Here is a 27,173-nt window from a genome sequence, read left to right as displayed (position 1 = left end):
CCTTAATTCAGGGAAAATACACTCTTTTCTGTACTGACTGTGGTCAAATTGTGAAAACAATTCTAAACTCCATTAAATAAAAAAGTAAAAAGCCAGATATTGTCCCATGCTAATAAGAAATGGAAAAGCTTAATTGTATCTGGTTATACTTATGACATTTTTCTAAGTTGAAAATTATAAAGGTGCAGGTTTTCTCATATCTGAATAGTGTTCAGCATTTCTACTCATTTTGCAGGATACAGCATTTTAAAAATATATCTCCAAATGACTTTGGATAATAGTCTCTTTAGAAGTAAAGGATTATATTGGGCAATGAGCTTTACAAGTTGCAAAGGTCCAGAAAACATTGGGCAATCTTCCCTGAATCTTCCTCTGGGCTTAGGAAAAAGAATGGAACAAAACCCAAGATTGTTCTAAGAACTGTCTGGAGAAGAAACTGCAATTGTGCAAAGCATTCCACCTCTGGTTTGCCAGTTCTAAACAGGACTACATCAGTTAAAGCAGGAATTATTGTTGCAGACTGCTTAACGGGTTGCATTAATTGAGCCAGCAGCTTCCAGTCAATTAGAACTCGTACGGCAAAAGCATTGAAAAAAATAAGTCATGGCATTAAAAACAAAGCTGAGAATGGTCAGTGAAGGGAACTGTTATGTCACCTTTGGAGAGAGTCCTTCCAGACCAAGAGGTGTGTCATGCTAAAAGGAGAGAGAAGCCATAACTCTGTTCAGTGTACTAGTTTCTGGTTTTAAGAGTGAAAACTTCATTATTGCCCACAGCTTGACAGCTTGGCTGCTAATGGAAAGAAAAAGCCATAAATCCTGCCTTGGGCCAACTCTCTTCCTTATTGATTTCTGGGTTTGTGGCTTTCTGAAAATGAACAATAAGGTCAGCTATTTTTTTTTCCTTTTTTTTTTCTTTTTTTCCCCAGACAGCAGGGTTTCTCTTTAGAGTGTGGCAAGCAGAAGAAGAGGTGCAAGTTGTAGGAGGAATGCAATATACTTGTGTCAGTCCCATTTGTTCACCCTGAGACTTAGTTCAGCACTGAATACACAGCCATTTTCAACCTCATCTTTCTACTGTCAAGGCTTATATTTATTAAACACTCCCTATATCATTTTCAGAGTTGAATATGAGTTCAAAATGTTCTGCAAACTGCTACACAAAATGTATTCAAATTACAGGGTCAGGGACTGTATTTTGCCTCATTCCTATTTTGTTGCTTTACTTTTGTGTTTCATTATTCACAGGGGATATGCACAGGAAAAAAAGACCTGGGAGGCCAGGGACTGAACAAGGGGAGAGAGGGAGTTGAAAACAAGAGCAAGAAGGAAGAGACAGCTGGTGGGAAAAAGGGAATGTTGGCTTATCTGGAAGTAGTCCACATTTTGACAATTCATTTTTACTGAAAAAAAAAATTACTGATACATATACATGGAGAGTTACACATATAAATGTGAATGTAAAAATTAAATGGCAATTAAAGCCAGGACAGAAAGATAATGATTTTACCTTCCATCTCTGCTAATTATTTCCTTATGTGCTAATACACTCAACCCAGGCACTGCACATGTGTGCACTTGTTGACAAAGTCCCAACTGTCAACAGAGAATGATACAACCCCATGACCACAACCAAAATGGTTACACCAGCCAACGAAAACATAATTGTGTGCAACCACTGCCAAATCCCAAGCTGACATGCATCCTGTAGGGTTTCACTGAAGTCAGCAGGGCAGCATGGTATATTAAATAAGCTGGGCTGCAAGGGTGGTCCAAAGCTGTACTCTGATACGCAGTAACAGCAATGAGGTGCTGAGAGACACTCCTGCTTTTGGGTACAGCTGTATGGTTCCCTCACAGCTCCAGGAGAAATCCTGGGCTGTAGCAGAAGAGACTCCCAAGCATGCACAAGGGTTGTTAGAGAGCAATAGCTCTTGTAGACAGTATAAATCACATTTAGCAAAGCTAAATGCTATCCTATCCCTTCTTGGTTTCCTGACAGACTCTCACAGATGGTGTGACTGTAGTCACTGTTAGTGACTGTGCACTAACAAGTGTATAACACCATGACTTTTCTCCTTTGTTATTGCAACACACCAATGTAATCATCCACGTGCCACCTTCTACGCGTCTGCTGTATGTCACAAGCTGGTGCATTCTATGTTCTTTCATATTATCACTATCTTCTCTGGGGATTAACTGTAACTTCACAAGGCTTTTAGGATCTAGGCAAGCACAGCTTTAAAATATGCAGCAAATAATTACAGATTTTTGGATATTACTTCAAGTAGAGGGAAAATACCCTTTCTCACCCAGAAGAATACAAATAAACAGTTCAGCTCGTTTCAAGGACTACTGTTGAAAAATTACAAAACAGCAGAATACAATTCAGAATAGTTAGTAGTCACGTAAAATTTTAATTGGCTAGTTCTTTCCTGATTTGAAAGACTAAATTTCACCTATGTTCTGGTTTTCTTTACTACTGTATACAATGTGGAGCTTTTGGTGTTAAAGACATTCTCCTCTTTGTGTTCAGCTGTTGCCTCTCCCATGATGGGACCTACAGCTTTTCTTTCTGCACAGTCATTGCTGAAACAGCCTGAACACAATCACACCCAGTTAAAGCCCTCTCAGAAAGGTGCCTGTCAAGGCTTTCCTTCACCCTGTATATTGCCTCCAAGACAACATATTTCAAAATCCCAGGAGTTTGACTTGGCCCAGATACTCTACAAAAATTCAAAAAGGGTTTTTGCCAATTGATTTTGTAATCCTGGATTGTACCACCACCTCTGTGAATATGTCTTCCACTCTGCCCCTGCATGATCAGAATGCCAATGGAGACACACTACATGGAGGAGACAGAGACACACTCCATACTTTGGGGAACTGGCTGCTGACCAGTCTTGCTGGACTAAGAACTGTGCTAAAACTGTGTTAGCTTTGATAGGATGTTGAAACAAATACTGTGTGATAGTCAGTTTCATCATAAATATAATAATCTTGATGTTTATCAGGATAAACTTCATCCTTGTATGAAACTGTGACACCACAAAGATGATCTTCATCACTTTTTGGAATAATTTTCAGAGGAAGAAAAGAAATAAGTTCACAATGCAAACAAGCCTTTTTTCAAGGACTTCAAAAACATGCAGATAGAAAATTGATCTGATCACTAAGAGAAAAATAGACTATTCTTTGAAGTGCAAAATAATGTAAAATATTGGCAGTCTCAAATTATTTTAGCAACTCTTTAACTCTTACTTTCCCCTAGAATTTTAATTTGAAATTTGATTTCTTCATAATGAGTTTTAAAAAAGTGTATTCTCTGAAACACTCACATTTATTGTACACAAAACCACTAATTAAGGAATAGTTTTTTTAAGCACACTCAAAAAATGTTTTAGCTTTGAGTTGGTGGTAGCTATTAGGAAATTCTCGTTCAACTCCACAAACAGTACTAGCAGGAAAACAATAGCCTAGAATTCAAAATTAACACAAATCTGAACACTTCCATTATTTTTCAATTGAAACATCACTGATTTTTGCTGGCCATTTGGAGGACAAATCTTCTCTGAAAAACATGACATTTTGTATTGAGCTGAAGACGTGAAAAGAAAATATTCTGGTTGATGAGAAAACAAAAACACTTGTATAAGGTTAGCCCAAATTACTCTGTTTCAATTGGTAGTTTTTTTTCAAAAACAAGTCATAATTTGTAACCTTCACTTTAAAAGCAACTACTTTTTTCTCCTCAAAATCTTAGAATGACAAATTACAATAGCAGCTTCAAATAAGATCTGTTGGAAATACCACAACAAGGTCTGCTCATATGACCAATCCATGGCTGCTGGAGTGGGTATTTCTTGTAAAAACTTGAAAATTCAGATGCACAAATAGTCTGTTGGAATGGAACAGCTGATGGGTGCTGAAATTTATACTCTGACCTCTCTTCCATCCCTCTGCAACTCCCACTTTTGACCTTATAGACAGTATTAAAAATTAAATTAATAGCCAGGGAAATCAATTATGGTGTTGTACAAAAAAGTGGAAGAAAATTGTATGAGCACAAGTTCCCCTCAGCAGCTGCATTCTTGTGTAAAAATCCAGCCATTGTTGTTGCCTATTATTACATTTATCACCTCCTCCACATGAGTTTCATATGTCACTGAGGCTGAAGGCAGAGTCTTTAACAAGTCTCTGCTTCCTGCCACTCTACACCTGTAAGAAGTGAACGTCATAATCGTGAATTTCTGTATGATCTAAATCTGTCTTTGTTATTTTCAACTCTGAATTGCCATAATTTCTAATTGCTGGGAAGGATGGAGTGCACAAAATCACCAAAAATTTTGTAAAACACTTTCTTACCTTTAGGGAAGTTTTTATCTACATTTTAAAGTAAGACTTTCAGCAACTCACTGCAAATAAATTTCCTTTGCATTTTTCCTGCTTTCCTGTTTTCATTTCTTCAAAGACTACACTTTTTTGTAATGCTACTGCTGCTTTCAGATTAACTTTTTTTATTTAAATGTAATAGAGACTAGAACCTTGAAATTTCAATCTCTTTCTCTGTTAGGCTGTTAACTCCTTTGTGGTGAGCTTACTGGTCCTACAAGCACAGAATTCATTGTCATGCTCATGCTTGCCTCCAGACAGAAGAAAAACCAATTCTGTGACAATTATACTTTATAATCCTACACTGAGACTTGAAATTCTACGAGTTCCAGCCTTGAAAACTTCCAACAGTCTTTATTAAAAACAAGAAATTAGGGTCTTATTCCCCTTACAAGCAAAGGACCATGTGTTTAACGCCCCACCCCAAACACACCCCTACCTGTTCTTTCTGTATGTGAGACAGATACTCATGATTTCAAAATTAAATTACATTTTTCTCTTCAAATTAAAAAAAAAGTACTTTTGTTCCACCACAATAGTCCACCACATCTGGTTTCAAGAGCCCTTGACGCAGTCACACTCAGCAAGGCTTTGAGCACACTACAAAGTAATGAGTCTCAGTAAGGGTAATGCAACATCCTCTAGATGAACAGAGCAGCTGTTAAGCACTTAACAATAACTCACAGCAGCCCTGAAGACTGGGATCTCTTTTACTGAAGGGGCAAATATTTCCCAGGACCCTGAGGTTATCCACCTGGGTAGCAACCAGAGAAAAACTGGACAATTTAATGTCCCATGCACCTCCAGCAGTGAAGTACCACTCTACACTATTTATGGCCAAGGAAGGACTGCATGATTTATTGGAGGTTTTTTGTTTAGAGAGGATAGAGAAAGGTCTTTAAAGTTGCACTGTAATATCTGCTTTGTTTTTCCAGATGTAATTTTACCAAATCTCACATATTTCCTTTAAAAAAAAAATGCATAGACTGATAAGTTAAAAATGTGCCAAACTATTTTTAAAAACTGTCCTATTTTTAAAAATCCTCCTGTAACTCTTATTTTACAGGACTCATTCAATCAGAACTTGTTTCTTTTGATATAATTCTGTGTATCCTTTTTTTGAGATTTAGAATAGGTTTAAAACAGGCCATCTGATTTTTTTTCCTTTAACAAGAATTAGCTATGTTTGGAAGCCCCTTTACCCCTTGAATTAAAACAAACTCTGTAAATGGTAGAACAGATGCACAGAAGGGAAATTTGGATGTGACATAACATTCAAGACAAAAATAATATCACTTAACTCAAAATGTTACATGAAATGAATCCTAGAAAAAGTGTGCAAGAAGTGTCCTGAGTTACAGCAGCTGAGAATTTGACCTGAGGATTAAAATGAGCTATGGGCTACTTTACTGATGTGAAGCACCTCTGGTTCCCAGAAGTCACTGGAAACTGTGGATGCTCAGAAGCAATAAGAAGTAAAACAGTGTCTGATAATTTTTCTGCAGGATGATTTTTATAATGAAATACTATACATTTCCTCAACGTGGCACCTTTCCAGCAACTTCGTCTCTCAGCCTGCTCCTAATTTTATGCCTTTATACAAATACATGTCTCTCACTAGAAGCCAACACTTAAAAACAATAAAGGAGTTCCCCTGCTTGAAGAAAGAGAAAACTCATATGAGAAACTATGATTACACTTGGGAATGATGGGTTTCACATGACTGTGACAAAACACCACACTGCTGACAACCTTGAGATCCTGAGCTGTGGCAAATGGAAAGAAATCCTCACACTGCTGCTGACCTGTGCTTTTTTCTAGATCACGAACCCCATCTTCTACAGGGCTGCAGTCAATTCAGGCACTAATAAAGTGCTTATTAGCATCTCCCCAATGCCTCTTCAGTCTTATTACAGTCTCTTCCCCTTCTTAAACTAATCTCACTAAATGTTATTCCTACATACAGCTCCAAGCCCTGAACCACTTCACTTCCAACACATTTTCCCAAAAATCAGTAACAGTCTTTCTGTAACACAATAACCAAAACAACATGTAATATTCAAATTCAGATGGGATTTGAGGTAACAGTCAGACACAGCAGAGTTCATGTTCCAGATCTCCATTTCACAGCAATTTCTTTCAGCGTGCACTTGGTTTTTTTTACCCTGTGCTGAGTGCTTGGTTGGTTTTTTTTTAATTGAATTACATACTACTGCCCTAATGCCATATTCTTCTGGACTCTTTTTTCTAACTCTAACTCAAAACACACCACAAGTAAACAAGACAAAGGACACTAATCTGTGATATCTACAGAACTCATCAAAACAGGAGAGGTCAAATCACCTTGTCCTCTTCAGACAGACAAAAGGTTTTTGGGGCCCATTTGACACTCACCCTTCTGATTACACAAATCAGTGTAATTCTTGTTCTCATCACCACCCTGCTTGCCAGAATACATACACCTATCCCTCAGACTCCTTTTGAATTCCTGCTCTCACCTCAGGGCTCCTTCTCTTTCTCAGGTCTGCTGATACTTCACAAATGTGATGGGATATTAAACAGATAATTTATAGCAGCCTTTCCTATGTTCTGTAATAGGCAAGCTGAAGGAATATTTTATCAGTAAGTAAAGAATAAAGAGAATTAAATCATTGTCAATGTCATATCAGTATCAATACATATTTAAAGAAACACTGAACTTAAGCAAAGATTAATTTATGATTGGTACATACTATAACTGGGGCCAAAAATTAGGCCACCCAGGAGCAGAGGCATGCAGGGGTCTTTCTTCCCAGCAGGAACACTTGACATAAACATGTTAGTGCTCCACACACAGCATTTATTGTCAATCAACTTAAAGAGTTGTTTAATGGTCTTTTCCCTTAACTTCAAAGAATTAAATGGGATGGGGCCAATTCCTCTCAGGAATCACCTCTCTTTCTCCATACCACATCTGCTGTGCTCGGAGGGGGTCCCTTAGGCTGAAAAAGCTCAGGTTTGAACTCGTCATGCTCTAGGATGGTAAGATGTTTCCAGTCATAGGTCAGTTATGGAACTTGCTTTTACACGAGATCAGACAGAGTGCACCTTCTTGCCATGACTTGGTTTATATTTGAGAAATTAAACAACTTAAAATCTCCAAAATATTTGTAGAAATTTTGTGTCCAAAAATGTACCAAAATGTACCAAATGTACCAAAAATGCTCTAATGGGCCTAAAATACTGTAATGGGCCTCAAGAGGAATCTAGTAACCTCTTAGAACAAACTCTAGGCCAGCAGATATGACTTGAAGAACTGTGCCTCCTTAACTGCCCTGTGGTTGAAGACAAAACCAATCTTAATAACTCATCTGTCTCTGCTGTAGTTAACATACTGCCCTTAACAAGAATCACAAACCAGAGGCTTTCAGGAGCAGAGACAGAGACTGTAGGACAAAAATCCAGGGTGCTTTCCACTGAGGAAAACATAGGTCTGGGGCAAAATTTCAGCACAGCTAGAGTGACACCTTCAACTGCTTCTGCTCAAGATGATCTAATGAAGTGGGTTGAATTACAAAGAGTACAATTCAATTTCTGATACAAACGAGTCCCTGACAGTTTTCCAAACAAAGATTTTTTTAAAGCTGTTGATAGAAACAACTGTTATGAGGCAACCTAGAGTGGAGGGAAAAGGAATGTTCTGTGCTGGGAGGAAAAACTGAAACATTATGTTGTTACCGGCAGTGCAATAATGGATGCCAAAGACAAGAGAGCAGTCACAAGGGAACAAGTTATCACCCTCAATACCCACCTCATTAGTAACTGAGAGAATTGACAGTGCAGAATCACAGCACTTCAGTGCATTGTTTTTCTGGCCAAGATCTTTATAGCACTGAAAAGAAAAAACATTTTGTTTCCAATCAGACCACTGTAAGAACACCAGAGTCTACAAATCATTATTTTTAAAAGAACTTGGTTACCTTTGCCAAATACACATAATTGCATTTGGAATATCCTGGATGCATTTCTTCCGCCTAAATAATAAAAAACAGGAAAGAAAATAGACATAAAACTTGCATGATGAGATTTATGCGATCTGCATAGCATTTTTAGTAATGCACTACATTTCCTCGAATCATCCCTACTCTGTGTAATGCAATCTGTTTAGTAGCACTTCAAAAAAAAATCAAGAAAACAAAAAACCACAAAAACCCTAAAGCAGGCACTTTGAGATGCTGACAGTGAACACAGAAAATGTTCTGTACTGCTTGCTCTCCTCTCTCCCTAAGCACTCTGTAAAGATCTAGGGTCATTCTGTACAAGATCTATTGGATTCACTCACTTACAGGAAAGGCTTAAAGATACCACTGTCTATAGATTATTAACATTTATTTCCTCATCAAAGAAATAAGAAAGCAACCAACCATTCACACTTCGTGTAATGAGTAAAGAACTGTGTTTATCAATTTTACAATTATTTCCCTTCCACAGTCTCTTATCTTCTAGCCTTGGGTTCACCTTTCTTTTCAAATTATTATCTTCTGAAAAGTCCAGGTAATTAAAAAAGTTTAATAATGTCTTTTTTTTTTTAACAAATCGAGGCTATAGAAGCTTACAAGATGAGTAAGACTCTTACTAATTATCTACTAACAAAGAATCAGCTTTTAATCAAAGAACAGATATTGAGAGGAAAAAATTACATCAGTGAAATTTATAGTAGCTGTAATCTTTGGACCAAAACAATGCTGCTTTACTACAACTATGTAGAATCAAACAACTGAAAAAGAAACCTAAACAGTTGTCTTTTGGAAAGTAATTTGATTTTTGTTGCTGAAGATGACTTAAAACCACAGTCACTCTGCAGCCCACCACAAAATGCCCTGAAGCTAAAGTGAATGTTTCAAATTATTTCTACCACTTTTGGAATTTGACCTTCAAGATAAAATCTCTTAAACTGGGAAGACGGTAATGTATTGTACTGTCCAAAATTCAGGAGATCATTAAATCTTTAAATAGACTAAGAACACAGAAAATAAGCATTTTTAATAGCGAGGAAAAGATGCCTGTCCAATTTATTTGAAAAACTTTGATAGCAATTGTAATGATAGAAGTTTATGCTTTGAATCTAGTCATGTGAAAAACCTGTATGCTTTTGAGCTCCAGAAGCAAAAATTATACATATAGAAAGCAATAAAAGATAGATTTATTTTATTCATGTGCTGTTTTCTTGTGTTCAAATACAATGCCCAGGAATATGGACCTGTATGACAGAGCTTTCTTGCTACTTCACTACAAAAGCCACTTCATCTCCACAAATAAGAAACACTTCTACTGAAATTCAATGGAAAATAGTTTCAGATCAGAAAAAAGAGAAGCATGACAATGTCAAAGTTTTCCTTGCATATGTCAACTCTCTCGCAGAAACAGGCAAATCAGCAATTATCACTATCATAATGGTTCATCTGTTTCAGCAGCATATGTAACTAATCTATATTCATATCACATTAAATTCAATAACTATTAACCATGGCAATTAATTGGAGAATTTCCTGAAACTAAATACAGAAAAGAAAGGTGCTAACCACTCATGTCCAAACTAACTTTAAAACTGAAAAGAAAAAAAAAATTTAATAGAAAGCTCAGTGGTGTTTAGAAGAGCCCTGAATTTATAGCTACTGAACACAGTCTGTTGAACAGACATCCTGACAATACTCACATATAACAGCTGGCAAACAGCAACACAGGAAAACCCCTGGCTAGGACTTACCTTAAGGAAATTCTGCAATGCTTCTTCTACTGTTGAAGTTGGTGGAGTCCCAAAGAGAGCTGCAGCTACTTTCTTTTCAAGCCAAGACAACTGAGCTACCTAGAATTAAAAAACAAACAAACAAAAAATTAAAAAGTGAGATTTCTTAAGAGCTGCTTCTCAGTTTTGCAGTAAATACTGTCTTTCATATTGTACTACCTATACAACATATTTTGGAAAAGAACCTGTAAAGGAATGATTTATAGTGTCAGTTTGGCCAGCGCACAGAAGTCTTTTGGATTTTAGAGTCATGTGATCAAACACCAACATCCTCAATATATGGTTACTTCCATGTTCAAAGCTTAAAGTACATTTTAGGTTTCGTAGCATCTTATCTTTTTAAAAAACCTAAGGCTAGAAATAGTACTTGAAACTTGTTAAGGTTTTCATGAGATAGACAGCTTTGCAAGATAATCTATGCACTTGACTACTTTCCTACATCATGAAAAGGTGTTGCTGCAGTAAAAATGTGAGTGTTTTTGGAGCTTGTATAACAAGTTCATTTATTACACAGAAGCTGGTGACAACCACTGTTAAGAAATAGGCTTCATTTTTAGCTCTTCCAGTCTGACAAATAACACTTGCCAATGACCTCTTCTCATTTCAGGAAGATCAGCTGCTATAAAAGGACTTTAGGGAACTGTCATATTGCCACACAATGCATATGACTTACATACACTGACACCTGACAGAAACTGCTTTGGTCACTGCCATAAGGCATTTGGCTCCATCACCCAACCCTCATATCTCTAGCAAAGGATGGAGTTGCTGAGAAACGCAGTGTGAAAGAAGAGTCTGTTTAAGCGGAGGAGTGAAGCCACCTTCCTTTGAACACTTCTACCACATATGTAAAGAAAAGCCGGGAGTTTTTTCCTTCACATCAGTATTTGAAGCACAGCACTGATAGCTCCTGTCACAGAGCAGATGAGTCAAAAAATAGTAAAAACCAAGGTTCTGTATTTTCTGGCCTATCTATGAAGAGGCAACACAGAGAAGAGGCACACACAGGGCAAAGAAAGAGCCTCTCATCAGAGACTTGGAGATGAGATATGAATCACATAGGGACATCTCTTTTTCAAAAGGAGCTGCAATTCAAATAACAGAGTTCAGCCTTGAAGTCAAGTCTCTCCTACTGTTATAAAATTTAAAAAGGTTTTGCTTTGTTTTAGATTATTCCTGCCTCATTCCCTGGGTTCTCAATATCTGCAGGGCTGTGCTGCTCCCCCTACCAGCTCCACCTATATCCAGGAGATGTCAGTTAATAATTGTAAAATACAAGAATCCACTCTCCCATAACTATCCACAGCTACCAACCAGACTGCTTCTCCTTTGAACAGACATCAAGTTCTGCCTACTTCTTGTTGCAAATGAAAAGTACCATTGCAAAGACGAGAAACACAGGTCAGCATGAAAACGCACAGGGTCATGGTTTCTCATCTGGCCCCAGTGTCTCTAGCTGCATAAGAGCAGCATTGCATGGAGACAGAAGGCATCCTGTACAAGTCATGCTAGCTGCTCAGCAGGGTCCCAAGGCCTTATTTGTTACATGTTGTCAGTAAGTGGCTCACACCAAAGCACTAAATTACAACCCAGAGAGAAACGATATTACAAAAATAAAGTTTTGTTTTCATTCTCTTTCACATACCTCGCCTTTGAAGCTTCTTCTGAGAACATAAAATGTTTTTTACAAAACCTCTCCAGCAATCATGGAGTTCTTACTCATTGGAGCAACAAGATGTTGCCACTGCAGCGCTTTCCCACTGAGCTACAAACTGCAACATGCTGCTTAAAACTTCTAATTCTAGGTATAGATACAATTTCCTTCCCCATTTAATTTCTCTCACTGTTGTATAGTTTGTGAGACATATTCTACAAGAGTTATTAAAAGAATTTTTGCCAGAGTGCTGTTTTTTTCACGTCAATGTACTGTTGCCTTGTTCTCTCTTCTCTTGGAAGAGGAAGGGGGTTTCTGTATTTCTAGGTCCATCAAATGAAGAAAGAGGAAGAGAGGGGGGTAAAAATAAAGGGAATATGTTACACTGTTCTCTGCAAAAGCACACAACACCCTGGAGATACACACTGCACAGATACAATTACCACACTCATGTCTGCTGTTATGCAATCATGAGGAAACAAAATTACAGTTTTTCCATGTGGAATTATAATTAACCATTGAAAACACAAGCTCTTCCTGGCAGTTACTTTATTTTCTTATGAGATTTAATCAGAATGAGGCTTTAGTTTTTATTTTGTCTGGCTTGGGTGCTGTTTTGCACTACTCAAATTTCTAAAAAGCCCAAACATACATGCAGTTGGCCATTTTTATTTCACCATTCCCATCAAGCTAAAACAATGTTTAAAAGTGAAATGCATGTAAACACATGCACATTTCACACAAAACCACCCACACTGAAAGGAGGTTGTAGCGAGGTAGGTGTCAGTCTCTCCTCCCAGGTAACAAGTGATGGAACCAGATGAAATAGCACCAAGGGGAGGTTTGGATTGCATCTTAGGAAAATTTCCTTTACTGAAAAGGTGGTGGAGCATTGGAATAGGTTGCCAAGGTAGTGATATAATCACCTCCCTGGAAGTGTTTAAAGACCTGTGGGGGTGGCACTTGGGGACATGGGTTAGTGGTGAGCAGGACAGTGCTGGGTTAACAGTTGGACTTGATTTTAAGAGATCTTCTCCAACCTTGATGATTACATAATTCTATGGCAACAGTGAGGTTTTGTTTTTTTAATGTGCACTGTCTCCAGCATTATACTTTGTGACTATTCCAGAGACAATCTGAGAATTCTGTGATGTTTCAGCAGTGAGACTTATATGCTGCTGGCTTTATGAATTTGTCACAGCAAGCCTAGCCCTCCATATATGAAGTACCTAGTTCACACAAGTTGTCCAGGTTCCTTGCATGGTCAATACAGAGAGGCACTACCATTAGGCAATTCCTCTTCACCTACATTAGCCTGAGATGAACACTCCTATCTTTCTTTTCTTTCTACAAAAAGGAGCACAGACCCTAGGGATAGCTACAGGCAGCTGAGGTGAATCCCATCACAACGGCTTAACTGTGCCCGAGTCTGTCTCCACCCCACTACGACTGAAGGGGGACAAATGGAAAAGACCTGTTATATGCAATACACAAAATTGTGTCCCAGAGCAATAACGATGAACAGGAACTTATACTCTTCCCCCAAACACACATAAGCAAAGTCTTTAATTTGAAATAACTTTATTTGAGTAACTCTTACACCATGTTCAATGAAATGGAAACATCATTCCTACTATACAAAGTTATTAATGATTCTCTGTGAGCAAGCACAGGGAATGCAACCCCTGGTGTAACATGTGTATTCTGCCCTAGTGTAGTGCAGAATTGACTGCTACACTCAAGGTTACTCCAACAGTGCAAAATGTATCTGGAGGTCCATACAAAATCAAGTATAAAGAGAGGGTAACTGTCATCAACTACAACAGAACCATGATTTCACTTAGGGAGTGCTCCGAGTGGTAGAGTGAAGCAGGTAATAAGGCAAACAACTACTGTTGCAAGTAATAGCTACAATAACAACAACAAAATTAAGGAATGAAGACTGGTTTTTCCCTACAGATGATTTCCAAATGTTAAGTGAGTTTTGGTTTTTTAGGTCACCTAAATCCTGATGTCAGTCCTGCCAGAAGCCTGAAAATTCAGAGAAGCACTGCAAGGAACACTGTGTTTCCACAGAATATCAGGTTTTAATGTACTGGGTCACTCACGGAACATCACTCCCCAGCTGCCAAACATAAGGAGAGCTACTCCCACTCACTCAAGAGCAACAAACAAAGGCCTGAGGAACCATCAGCCAACTCCTGATCTCCCTTAGAGCTGAAGGGTAGTGGGTCATCCTGACAGCCTGGCCTTTGCCAAGGACAGGAGGCCACTCTACATTATCCCAAAGCAAATAGAGATGCTTGTTTCAATGAACCTCTCCTACAGATCCATCAACAAACTGTCATCCATTTATCCTATACCAAAATCTCTGTTATATCCAGAGATGGAAGAAAGGCACTCCCAGAGTTAAACTGCAGCTGAACGCTAAGTTCATAGTCAGCACTCTTCCATCAGGCCTCTTGTACCTCTGAGGGCCAAAAAATGTGGTTCTTTCCTAAATACTGGGGAAATGAATTTCAAAAATATCCCTTTCTCTTCCTTAGCCTAGGATCAACATATAAATATATATATACATACACTGTAACACTGGCTGGATTTTTGTCTTCTGTTTGTTTTTTATGAGAAGCAAACCCAGCTCATTGACAGCTCGTTTCACATTCCAGGATGTTGGTATGAAGGAAACTAACCCACCTGAATTGAAAAAGAATCCACGATTGACTTTCAGTCCTAAAAGACATCCTCTTCTAATGCTTCTTTGCTAATAGCTCACTGAACACATATCACACAATTGTCTTCCATAAAGGCAAATCACAGCATTGATCCAGCTTCAGTAAAATATTAATGGCACCTAATTAAATATCCTCAGAGAATTTCTTTTTCTTTTTCATTACAATGTATTAATGTAAAATTGTACTAAATAATTTTGCAATGTTTTGACTTCTGGAACAGATTAAGTAACTGGACACCAATTTTGGAATATTGGCTTCCAACAAAAACATTCTCTTTCTTGCCAGCTGAGGAACCTGGACAATCTGTACAGGCATTTAGGTATTTATCCAACTTGAATTAGGCTTTTCAATTTCCAGTAAGGGAAGCCCACTTAGAGAGCACACAAAAGAACTGTATCAATTTATTCCCTGATGTAACCCAAACAGATACTGGGATACACCAGAGACAAATCCAAAACATGGCATATAACCTGCAGAAGGAAAATCCCAGGAGATCTAATTTTCAACACACTACTAGCATTTACCAGGGACTCTGATCCAGTTTCACAAGTACATGCTAGCTGTTCTGTGCCTGTCCTGTAATGGCAAGTAGACATAAGTCTTAACTAGAAAGTTTTATAAGCTATTTGAAACACTAAAACACTTAACTCCCCTCTCCGCCCAACCATACAATTATAAAGAATTATCAGATAATTGTGCCCAAAACTTTAAGGAAATAATTCTTATATACCATGCACCATAGATCCATTTACTTCTTGTATACACAGCAAGTCTCATAGGCAAAATTTTGCCCACCATGACATCTGTGAAATGACTGGTGAAAATCTTGCCTACCTGTTTGTGATAGCAGAAGTAATCTTCTAGCAGAGCTGAGAGGATTCTACAAGCGTCCTCTTTTGTACAGCTCTACTGACTTTAAATGGTAAGAGAAACAAGAAACAGCAAAAACTGATTTTTAGACAAGGTGGTGCACAACTCCCACTGGCTCTGCATCACAGACAAACTCCAGTTGATGTGAGGCAGTGAAAACCCAGCTCATCCTTTCTGCTGGAAGGTGCTATGACATCTTGCATCAGCTTCATTTCTGGCCCAGCAAGAATAACTGCTGAGTAAGAAACTCAGCAGCGCTGTACCACTGCCTCTTCCAAAGGACTGCACTACACTGAGGAAGGTGGGAAATGGCAGTCAGGCCAGATTGAACTCCACTAATTAAACAGCTTTTACTAGTACAGCATGCAGTCTTTGCATACAGATTTCAGTCTTCAGTAAATCTTCTGCATCTGCTTCCACTGGTTGAGGCGTGACATGACTGACAGTTGGACTTGAGGATCTTGAAGGTCTCTTCTAACATCGATGAGTCTACGATTCTATACTTTTTACCTCAACATTTTTTCAATGGATTTTCATTTGTGAAAATGAACTGTAGCCCTGAGTTGCACTTGAAGCATCCCCATTTACAGTATCTTATGCAATTCCTGTTTGTCATCCAAAAAATATAGTAATAAGATCCCCTAACATTAAATTGGGAGTGAATGGGAAATATCTGACTATTCTAGGAAGACTTAAGTACATCAGATTTCGCAAAACTGCTATTAAAACCTATAAAATATCAAAAACGTGGGGTTTTGTTTAACTACACTGCTTCAGTAAAAGAATATGTGACCAAAATTACACAAAAATACCATGGGAAGCCATACCTATGAAAGAACAAACATTCAATGGTCAATCCTAACTTGATCCCAAAGTCAGCTAGGCTAAATGTAAAAACTAACCTTCTTGCCTGACTCATCTCTCTTCTGCTTTAATTATCTCACACTGGACAACACCTTCCCAGCCTCAACAACAGTGAGACTGAACATTAAAAACAGAACATCTAAGAGGAGCATTATCACTCCATCTACAGGTACCAGAATAGATGAGTGACAAAGGAATTTTTCAACACTCCATCATAATCCTTACCCTGACAAAGTATTTGGAATCAATGCCACAGCCAACATTTTTCTTTTGGGATAATTACTACAGCATAATTACTACAGAAACTTCACAGTCTGCAGAACAGGAGCAAGTAATTTGGCATACCTTCCACAAGCTCCTATGACTAACACGCACGGCCAAAACCTGGGTTAGTGGATCAGCACAGAAACAATTCACTCTGCTAAATCTAGTGAGGATATTACCAATCTCACTGGGGTAGGGTTAAGACTAGTAATGCCTCAAAACTAATGTTTCCAAATGACCTCATCTTGCTACTGAAAGTGTGCAAAGACAGTAAGTTTTTAGGAGCTGACAACCCCAGAAGTTGAACAAGATGTTATTCAGTCCTATACTTGCATTTGTTTAGAGTACAAAAATCTGTTCTGTGTGTTTCAGGTTACTATTTTGTCATGGCAGTCACAGAAGGCAAGAATTAAAAAAAAAAAAGAACAACAGAAATCTGAATTCAATCCTTACATATTTCAGTGGCTACATCTGTTTAGGTAGATTGTTTCACTCAAATAAATGCAGGTCAGGTCACAGCCTAAAGCAAATGCTAATCTGTGGTTTCAATGTTTAGTAAGGAAGTCCTGCATAGATGTTGTGAGTGTGGGATGTGAATTTGTAATGATACAGTACAACAAGCCACATGTATTACTCAGTCAGGAAGTGGTGATTGTAATGAAAATGAAACGAGTAAAAAACAAAGTGCAATAAGAACTAAGTGAGGTATACTGAGATTGTGTGTTTCCAAAAAGCAGCAGCTCACATGAGAAATAAGCCATGAAAAACATCTGGGAGTATTTGGCTTAAATGGAAGCTGCAGTTAGCTGTTGGGCACAGCACAGTACAAAAGTGCTTAAGGAATCATTGATCAGAGAGATGCTTCTCAGAGGCAGGACAGCAGCATACTACAGAACCATCTTCAGCAACTTATTTTTGCATAGCTAATGCTGATATTCAAGAGTACACTGTGACAAAAAGCAAAAAGCCAAAATTCCTTGAAAAAGCTGGTGTCATTCCTTACCCTTATTCAAATCAACAGAGAAAAAACATGGTTGCTGAAAGCTCTTTGGAAGTTAAATATATGAACTGAAAAACTGCTGAAAGATTACTTTGCATTAAGTCTTGTTGCAGATAAAGACAAAGTCTGTAATGTGTCACAGCAAATCCTTCTTTCCAGTTTGCCGGCACTTTGTAGTGACTTGCATTGGAAGTATCCAAAAGACAAAAGCTTGGCTGGAATTCACTGTGCATTAGCAGTCATTATTCTGAGAAGACTCACAGTGATTTTTTACAGCATAGACAATGCAAGAATGTTTTCTTCCAACAAAAGATTCTTCAAAGTACTAGAGAGGAACCAGTATGGACTGCCAGCTGAGCCCTCAAAGATGTGGATTACCAAAAAGACAACTCTCTTATTAAAGCACAAGCACAATTTTTCTGAAAAACTTATTAACAGTTAATCTTGTTAACCAATTATTCTATTTTTTCATATATGAGTACTTATCACTACAGAATCTACTACAATCTAATATAATCTTTATAAAATATAAATTAAAATATATAGCTAAAACAATCTTTAAAAGCAGCTGTTGTACCAGTATGACACAAATTGCATTTCTTGCAAAACTCATTGGTGAATTACAGATTTTTATGCATGAATATTATTTGGACATTCCCTTGGAATTTACCAAGCCAGTATGGTAGCCTTGCTGCCACAGGCATAATCCCACAGCATTTAAATGCATTTAACTTAAGTTATGGATGGGAAATAAAGTCACCACAAGGCTATGTTACCAGCCCAGGTCCACCCAGAAAATTTATGGCAGAACAAAGAAATAAACTCAAGAGGTCATCCTTCCTCCCTTCCAAAAATCAGTTACTTTTTATTAATTCATTCATTCAGATAAAAAAACCTGAACACAACAATGAGGGTCATGCAAGCACAGCTTACCTAATTACATTGCAGGAATGGTCAGCTGTGAGCATCATGCATCTGGTAGTGAACTCAGGAAGTGTAAATGCCTGCTTCACTTAGCTCAAAAAACATCTACTTAAATAAATACCTGCTTTATCTTAAGTCCTACTATTTAATTGTAATTTTCTATTATACTCAATTCATACTTCAGATAAATAAAACGCAACTTACTGAATAGCACCATCTTCCATTTAGGTAATATAAAAAGGGATCTTGAGGCTTAAGTTCAATTGCCTTGTCTAGGTGCTCCTATTGGAAAGAAAATTAGTATCACTTTAGATATTCATTTGGCAAGTGTGTTTACATTCTAAGTAGTTTGCTGCAAGTCAGGAACAAATTTAGAAATTCTCTTCTGCTGCAATTGTCTTCTAACAACCTAAAACTTTAACTAGCAAATCCCTTCCTCATGGAGGGAAACCACAAAATTATTTAGCAACGTTGCACGCAATGCAAGAAGGCATGCTGTATTTGGAACATGACTAAATAGCTCTAAAGTTCAGGCAAATAATTCAAGAACTTTTGTCTTAAAAAGGCAACAACTTCAATTAAATTAATTTCATTTATAGTTAGTATTAGGAAACTATCACAGATCAAATCAGTGAGGAAGTTACTACTCTTGAACAGATCTTACATGCCAGCACCCATAACTGAAGCATAGTTCCTTCCACCTTGGAATGTGACAACCTCAATGAAATGGTACTTGACACAACCAACTGTTATTATAATGTGAAATTCAGAAAATAAAATGGTTCTGTTTATAGTGAAACTATAAAATCTATAAAGTATCTAATGAGGTCCTTTCAAAATCATTTCCATTTCAGGTCATGAGTACCTTTATTTCTCTCTTTAATTTATCAAAGAAAGCTCTTATTGCTCAACCTTAGCTGGAAGAAAAAATAAATATTTCAGCCCTACTATTTGCCTCTCAAAATAAATTTCATTCAAACATTTCTTTTTCCCCCCCCACATACGTGTCTTCCTAATTAAGCCAGTCACAAAAGTATTTGACTTACACATATATAAGAGACTATTATCATATCCACAACTATTCAGATAGGAGCTATGTTTTCATACTACTATCCTCACTAATCAACAGATTTCAGGATTATTTGTGAGGAGCAAAACTTCCCTGAAACAGCTACTGCTCACACCACAGTGACTCTTTAAAAAACTCCATCCTTGAACAGCTGCAGCACTTGTGTTATTTGTCATTTTCCCTTTGTTCCCAGTTTATCCCAGTGCTCAGGGCTTAGCTTGCTTGGCACAGCTCAGATGTAATTAATGCTCTCTCAAAGGAAAGCTCTGCCACACTCCAAGTCCTAACACGGACATGATGTGAGAGGAGCCCATCCCAGGCATTCCCCAGGGACTGGAACATGTCTGTTGTCTTTCACTGTCACCCAGAAAGGGGGGACGCCAGCTTGGAGGGCAAGGGATGGATGGAAAGTGTCTAAGCAATGCTGAGGACACGGAGGGGGGGAGTAGCACATATAACACAAACAGCTAACTCTAAAAAACACAATTACCTTTGCAAGGACAGAGTTTAAACAAACATTACTTAAGGGCAACATGAAGGATGACTGCAGAACTGTGTTAGTTCATTGCTTGCTGTTTCATATGTTTTGGTTATCTAACAGAGTCATTAATGCCTTTCCTCCCCCCTTTGACTACAAAGGAAATCAGAAATCTTAATGCTGTTCCCAGAATCCTACCTCAATTTTTATATTTTGCAAGCATATAATTTATTTTCATACATAATAATAACCTTTTCAATTTAACTTCAGCACCAAAATAGACCTGTGAGGCTGAATTACTGTGTTGGAAAAACCTTTCTTTGACACTATATAAGGAAATAACTTAAAGAAATAGCTTAAAAAAACCAACCACAAATCCTACAAAAACATACCTTAAAGAGATAACCATTCCTGATTTTGTTTTGTACACTTTCAAACTGAGACATATAGCCACACATAATTGCAAACCTGAGAGGGGAAAAGAAAAACACACACACATACTTTTTGTGATTTAAATAAAACTTTGAATCACATTACAAAATATTTCAATACCTAATGTACACATTTACACCTTTTTTTTTCCAATCTCAGTGGCTGGATGGAAGTTTGGCATGAGCTATAAATATTCAGGAACAGACAAAAACACAAACCAAAACAAAACAATGGAAACAAGGAGAAGTTTAAATGACAATATTTGGGTTGTCAGTTAAGTGAAAAAACCAGATTTCTCCTCCAAAATTTCAGCCATTTAGTTCAGAGTGCAACACTTCCAGACTGGCTCTACTATTGACAATAGTTTACCTTGACACATTGTGCTCTGCGCTTCACTGGGAACGTGAGCACCACCAGCTGCAGAAACACCCAGGAAGGCAAATGCTTGGGGTGTGCCCAGAAGGAAGCTGTACACACCTCAGAAACATTCACAGTTGCCTTCCACCTTTCTCAAATACCCCAGTGCACTCCTGCACTTCTGACATTCTTCTAGTGTCTTTAAAATTTGAAAACATATGCATACATTCTGCTCTAACAGGATCACTACTGCCATTGCTAGATGTCTATTGCTAAGATCATTATTATTTCTATTATTATTATTATGATTATCATAAATGAGTGGTAAAAGAAACGTGAGATAATTTCTATAAAATATTTGTTAAACACTTATAAGTGAAAATATTTTCAGAGGTAAACCTAGATTGAGATCTCCTAAGCAGCACTATTATTGACACTCCACCTAAATTTCTATTGCTTTCTTCTTATTTCTTCAACAGTTATAGGACCTCTATGCATAAGGAATCTCTTGCACAGATATCAATTACATTTTCCTTGGACCTATTTTCATTGGTATTAAGACAACTTTGCATCTCTGTATAAAACTAAAAGAACCACCAAAGAAATAGTTAAGCAGCAAAAACTCATGTAGATTATTTTTCTAATATTTTTCAGAATTTCGCTTTTTTATCAAACATTTTACAATGCAACACCAAACAAAAATAAAAATTAATCCTAAAAGAAGGAAATCAAGTTGAAGTCCAGAGGAAAACATGCGTTATGCAAGAAGCTTATTGAGTTAATTATGGTAACACAACCACAATCTGCATGACACACACAGTTTGTAAGCACTATTAAACATCAGCTTTCTTGAATTTCTTTATCTAATGTAATTATTCAAGCTCCAGTGAATCCTCATTATGCTAACACAACCCAAGAAATTATTTTACTGCTTACAGTTATACCTAATGGTTTTAACTCAGAAATGCTCATCCTACAGGTTGTTTTGGTCAGTAGTGTTTTGGTTAGTACATGTTCCCAGGTAAGGCACGGAGTCAACAAAACAGCAGCTGAGCATGTAAGAGCTCCAGACAGCCTGTCAAACACTGTTGAGCAGGGTGTTTGTTGTGACCAACGTGCACTGGACAAAATCCAGCTAATGGCAGCACTAGCGCTGACAGAGCTGCAGCCGGAGTGCATTTCCTATGGGAACGAGCTGCAGTTGAGGGAAAAAGCAAGGGATGGGGGTGAGGAAAGTTCAGGTATTTAGAGAGAGGGGGGAGGTAGTGAAAACTTTATTAGGGTTAAGTAACTCAGGCAACATTGCCCCTATTCCCTTCACTCATTAAGTGCTAATCAGATAAACTCAGCATACCATAGCTAAACGGATTGCTGCTACAAAAGAAAACAATGAAAAGCGAACAAGCTAATCCAGCATCTTGCAGTATTTCCCTGTCTGTGCGTGACAAGAAAGAGGGCCTTAGTTTAAACTAGTTCAAAGAAAAACTTCTACTTACAGCTAAAATCTCTTGGGAGGGAAATCCCAATGAAATTTTCACTGAATTAAAAGTAAGCTAACCTATTAACTTTAAATACCCATTATTTTTCCAAAGAAAAAATAAAAATGTCTTTCATATCTTTATTGGTTTTTTAAAATTTGGTTTGGTTTTTTAAATTTTGTACTTTTGAAGTGGACTAGACAGCCAATTGATAAAAAGTAATTATTTAATTTTTGAAATTCTATGGCATTTTGGATATTCATTTCATTTCTAAACAAATCCCCCAAACAAAACAAAAAAATATGTCCTTTCTTTCCTGAGAAGAATTTTTAAACATTTTAAATAATTTTCAAAGAGTTTAAAACACCAGACAAACTTTTATTTTCAATGGTGCAAAGGGTAATGTTAATCATTGAATGGTCTATATTGTCAGGAACCTTAAGGACTGAGTTTCAACTGTCCTGCCACAGGCAGGGACCTCTTCCACTAGACCAGGTTGCTCAAAGCCCCATCCAGCCTGGCCTTGAACATCTCCAGGGATGCCCATTCTCTGAGCAATCTGTTCCAGCGCCTCACCACTCTCATGGCGAAGAAAATGACCAAAGAAAAAGAGGCAGGGAGTAACTAGAAACGCTTCCATCTGGTTCTTTGTCGTTCTTTCTACAGCCCCGGTGCTCCGTGGTCACCTGCCCCATCTCGTGGTGACAGGGGGAATACTGAAAAGATGAACATACGACAACGTGCAAATGCCTAATGACATGGGTAAAAAGCACGTCTGTTAGAAGCAAGCGATAGTGCTTCTCTGCACAGCCACTACCTCCCTCACACCCTCTGAATATCAGAGTACTGCTTACAGAACTTTCATGGACAAAAATAAAGAGGAACTCGTTCAGCAAAGAGCTGCCAGGAATGACTTCTTTGCTGGGCTGATGTTACTCCTGGGCAATGTAAAAAAAACAGCCCCAGACACATTAATCCAAATAAACACAACCATAATTACCTCATCAAAACCAACACACAGTTGGTATAAAAAAATGTAATTCCCAGATGAAAGAAAAATTACTGAATACAGTGTAGCAGCATATGATTAATCCCCACAATTAACAAACCTTTATTGAACATAAACACAATCAAACAAACTCAGTATACAGGTCACCACCATGTTCCTCCATTAGAAATGATGTCCTGAAACCCAGACTTGCAAGAAATTCTTGCTGACAGAGATGGATGCCAAATACCTATGTACCCATCATGCAGAAGGTCCTGATCAAAGGGAATTAACATTTTGCCTTCTGGTGCTACATGTGTATTACAGGAAAAACTGTAAGGGGCATATCTTACCAATTGCCAAAAAAAAAGAGAAGCAGGTTGATCCAATGATTTTATCAAGCCAATTTGAATTCTAATACCAAAAATGATACCTACACTTAAGACTTTGTCATCCACAGCTTAATCCACATGAGACAGATTTACAGAAAAGATTTTGAAGTCTCAATTGAAGATTAAGCCACACTAGGGCATTTAAATATAGCATTATTTATATTTTCCCTGATAAAATTCACATGGCCAAAACCAGAAATAATATGCACCTTTCCAGACTTGTTCCTTCCTCTCCTATATACCCAAATCTAAAAAAACCTTTTATGCCACAGACTTTGGAAATGTGTGGGTACAGGTTACATTTAGAAATCTAGATCTCCATTTTAGCATCTCAGTATCAATAGGAAAGGAAAACATCAATTTTTTAAATTGTATCCGACAAGACTTTGCAAATGGGAGGAGAATTTGTGATATTTACCACCACCAAAGATTAATTCATGTGTTTCATAACTGTTTTTCACTCCCTCCTCCTTCTCTGAGAAATATTTAACATGTAAAGTAGTGTGAGCAAAGGCTAATGCGTGGGCAGCACACAAGAGGCCCAGTGAAAAGAAAGCTCATTTCCGCTCCAGTTCTAAATGTGTTCTTGCATCTCCCCACCTCGGCATGGATCAGTTCTGTGCATGCCTTCTTATATTTTGGCCCCCAACTCCCTCACTCACACCAGTTTTGCCCACTTATATATTCCGACAGTCTCTGCAATGTAGTGAGATCCACAGTATTTCCTTCTGATATTATTTCAATGAGATACCAATTTCTAAGTAGGGGAGATTTTGCAACTGAAATTACTGATTATGATCCCTGTTGCATTGCCCTGCCTGAGATCCCAGTTTTGCACACATCATATTGTATCACTTTGCTACCAAGATATTTAATCTACAAAAATCCATCTGACACAAAGTTTCTATGGAAAGGTAAAGTACTGGTTTGTATTGGTATATGATGATCCTCATGCGGATATGGAAGCAGTGCTGAGAACGTCTAAGATTGCCAACACACCAAGTAAGATGTGCCAAGGTGCAAAGTGAAGTGTTTAGGTGATTTTTTGTTTGCAGAGATTTTTTTGTTAATGGGAATTTCATTTCCCTTTCCTTTTTCTGGGAATATAACTGAGTCTACACTGTAGAAATTGGCAGAAATACAATTTTCATATTAAAAATTCACCAGAGCATTGAAGCTGAGCTCCAGGGAAACATCAGATGTAGCACACACTCGTGTAGGTAACGCTTGCAAAAAAGAAACAAACCCCTACTTTGGTTTAAAAAATCTCAAAGGTAAGGACATTAAGAATTCTGGGTTTATTTATTGCAACACATGTGGTATACCAAATCAAGGGAAAATGCTGCTGTTAATGTGTATTCACAGAAGTTCACCAGTAGAACATGTGGATGCCATGTTCAGCATTCCTTAGGCTGTGAAACCCACAACTGTGTTAAATTCCTGTTTGCAGAAATTTAACTTTTATTTTTCTAAAAGACAGTTGTTACAGATGGAAATACAGTCTTGAAGAAATTAGCAGGATAGTCTTCACAAGTGTAGAAACAGAGTGAAACAAGAGAGAGACAGTAACACAACAATTCTCCTTGACAGAAATGTAATAGGCATCATTAGGTTGTCAGAATTATTTCCTCTGTGATCATTCTGGCAAAAAAACTCGTAGTAAACAGATCTTTTCACATGTCAAACCTTCCTCCTTTGCACTTGAATGAGTACGCTGCAGTGTTTCACTGATCCACTTACTTCAGTACAATCTACAGCTTTTGAGAAATGGCTTCTGAATTTGAAATTTTCAATTATTTAAAAAAAACCCCAATTATGTAATTCAAATATTATTGACTAAGATTACACATAATTAGGAACAAATATTGCTGTAAAATTTCTTTGGTCTTTCCATGAATCAAATATAGGACAAACAACTACTAGCTGGAAAACTTGTATTTCTGTACAAACTACCAACTCCTGAAAAATCTGACTGCATCATAGAAACAGATGCTTGTCACTTGCAAGTTATCTGCCTCATCTAAATTTAAGTAAGGGACAATTAAGGGCAGCAGGTAACAACCATTTCATTAGAAAGAGCTGAGGGTTTAGTTTTAAAAGTTCTTGGTAAGTATGACCATATCCTACAACATATGCCAAAATTTTGAAGTTTTGTTTCACTGGAAAATTATTTTTATGCATTTACACCTTACAGACCTGAAAAATTATCTGTTAGAATTCTATTACTAAGATGGAATGTTCATTTTATTTGTGGGAAGTTTGTGTAAAATCACCAAAATGCCCAAATGACAGTAATTATTCATGTGCATGATGGAACCAACCTATACTACTCTTCTGTAGCGTTGCCTGCCAGTGAGAGACCATCCCTAAGCTCTGGAACTCACTTCCATGGAAACCCAGGGTTTGTGAGAATATCTGTGCTTCTGATGAACACTCATACACATGACAGAGAAATCTCTTGGGGGGAGGTGTGTTCAGAAAGGGTCTTCACTTACAGCTACTGGGTTTTCACTTGCTAACTTCACTTGCACCTAAATGAGAGGTGCTGTATGGCTCCCACCAACAGGTGAGTTCTAGACAGTAACACAAACTCAAGAGCAGCACCAACTTTGTTTGTGGCAAACAAACCAAAGCTCAATGCAAAGAATGACCTTTTTAAGTAATTGTCCTGAAAATCTGCCATAACAATAACCTTTTTGTTCTTTGCACAGCCTGTAACAAGTTCTCCTCAAAAAAAAGGAAGTGTGGGGATCTGCGCAACAGCAGAGAAACCTTCCAGAGCTCTTCTCCAAACTCACGAAGCGAAACCAGCAACAAACCTCACAGAAATACAAACATTCACTGGTTTTGCAGAAGAATTTAAAAGTTACTGTTTAGTTTTAAATAAAAGCACTGTTCTTATACATCTACATTATGTTTTCTGTAACTGTAAAATTGTAAAGCAGCGTGACTATAAAGCAACTGCAGCACCAAATTGTTCACACAGCACTTCTAATTAAAATCTGGGTGATAAAAATGCTCCATGATCCAAGATGAGCTGCAAGGATTCACAGCCGTCCTTTGGGAATCACTGGCCAACAAAATGAATTTGTTTGAGGCTTGGAAAAAAGAGGACCTGCAACGACAGCTGATGATAACTTTTGCATGTGAGTTCCTCCATAACTTGAAAAATTGACACTGCCTGAACAAAGCCACAAATCACTTAGAATATTTACTCTGTCTTTAGGGTGTTCATACAAATAATAAAGCTATGCTTTTCCTTTCCAGTGTTGTCATTTACTTCAGTTATTTAGAGGTCAACATTCAAAAAGTCTGAAGGTTTTTGATCTCATTGGCAACTATGAGATTAAGTATTATCACATGTTTTCAAAAATCTAGACTCAGATATGAAAATTAATTGCAGCTGCAACTCGTTACCAAAACCAACTAACTACTTCAAGATCTTTTGCTTTCTTTATTCTGCATATGTTTCCTCAAATTTAATTTGAGGCTGAA

At 37.6% G+C, this 27,173-nt stretch overlaps 1 protein-coding gene across 6 annotated transcripts in view; it reads right to left on the bottom strand.

Moving 5' to 3' along the window:
* The window catches only part of RMDN2 (regulator of microtubule dynamics 2), a 50,416-nt gene that overhangs the window by 2,324 nt on the left and 20,919 nt on the right, over nucleotides 1-27,173 (bottom strand). For 4 of the 6 annotated variants that reach the window (XM_041404433.1, XM_041404432.1, XM_041404431.1 and 1 more), the window contains exons 6-11: nucleotides 20,424-20,499; nucleotides 18,689-18,766; nucleotides 10,138-10,236; nucleotides 8,351-8,404; nucleotides 8,182-8,262; nucleotides 657-695 (exon numbers count right to left, since the gene is read on the bottom strand). In XM_041404433.1, coding sequence (XP_041260367.1) covers nucleotides 657-695; nucleotides 8,182-8,262; nucleotides 8,351-8,404; nucleotides 10,138-10,236; nucleotides 18,689-18,766; nucleotides 20,424-20,499 — 427 coding nt within the window. The remainder of the gene's footprint in view (nucleotides 1-656; nucleotides 696-8,181; nucleotides 8,263-8,350; nucleotides 8,405-10,137; nucleotides 10,237-18,688; nucleotides 18,767-20,423; nucleotides 20,500-27,173) is intronic. The other 2 variants (XM_041404435.1, XM_041404437.1) reach the window with 1 other exon arrangement.

Source organism: Onychostruthus taczanowskii, unplaced genomic scaffold, assembly GCF_017590055.1.
Source record: "Onychostruthus taczanowskii isolate IOZ18803 unplaced genomic scaffold, ASM1759005v1 scaffold21, whole genome shotgun sequence".
Lineage (NCBI taxonomy): Eukaryota > Metazoa > Chordata > Aves > Passeriformes > Passeridae > Onychostruthus > Onychostruthus taczanowskii.
The sequence above is the reverse complement of the archived record's forward strand: the minus strand, read 5'-3'. Positions and strand labels throughout refer to the sequence as shown.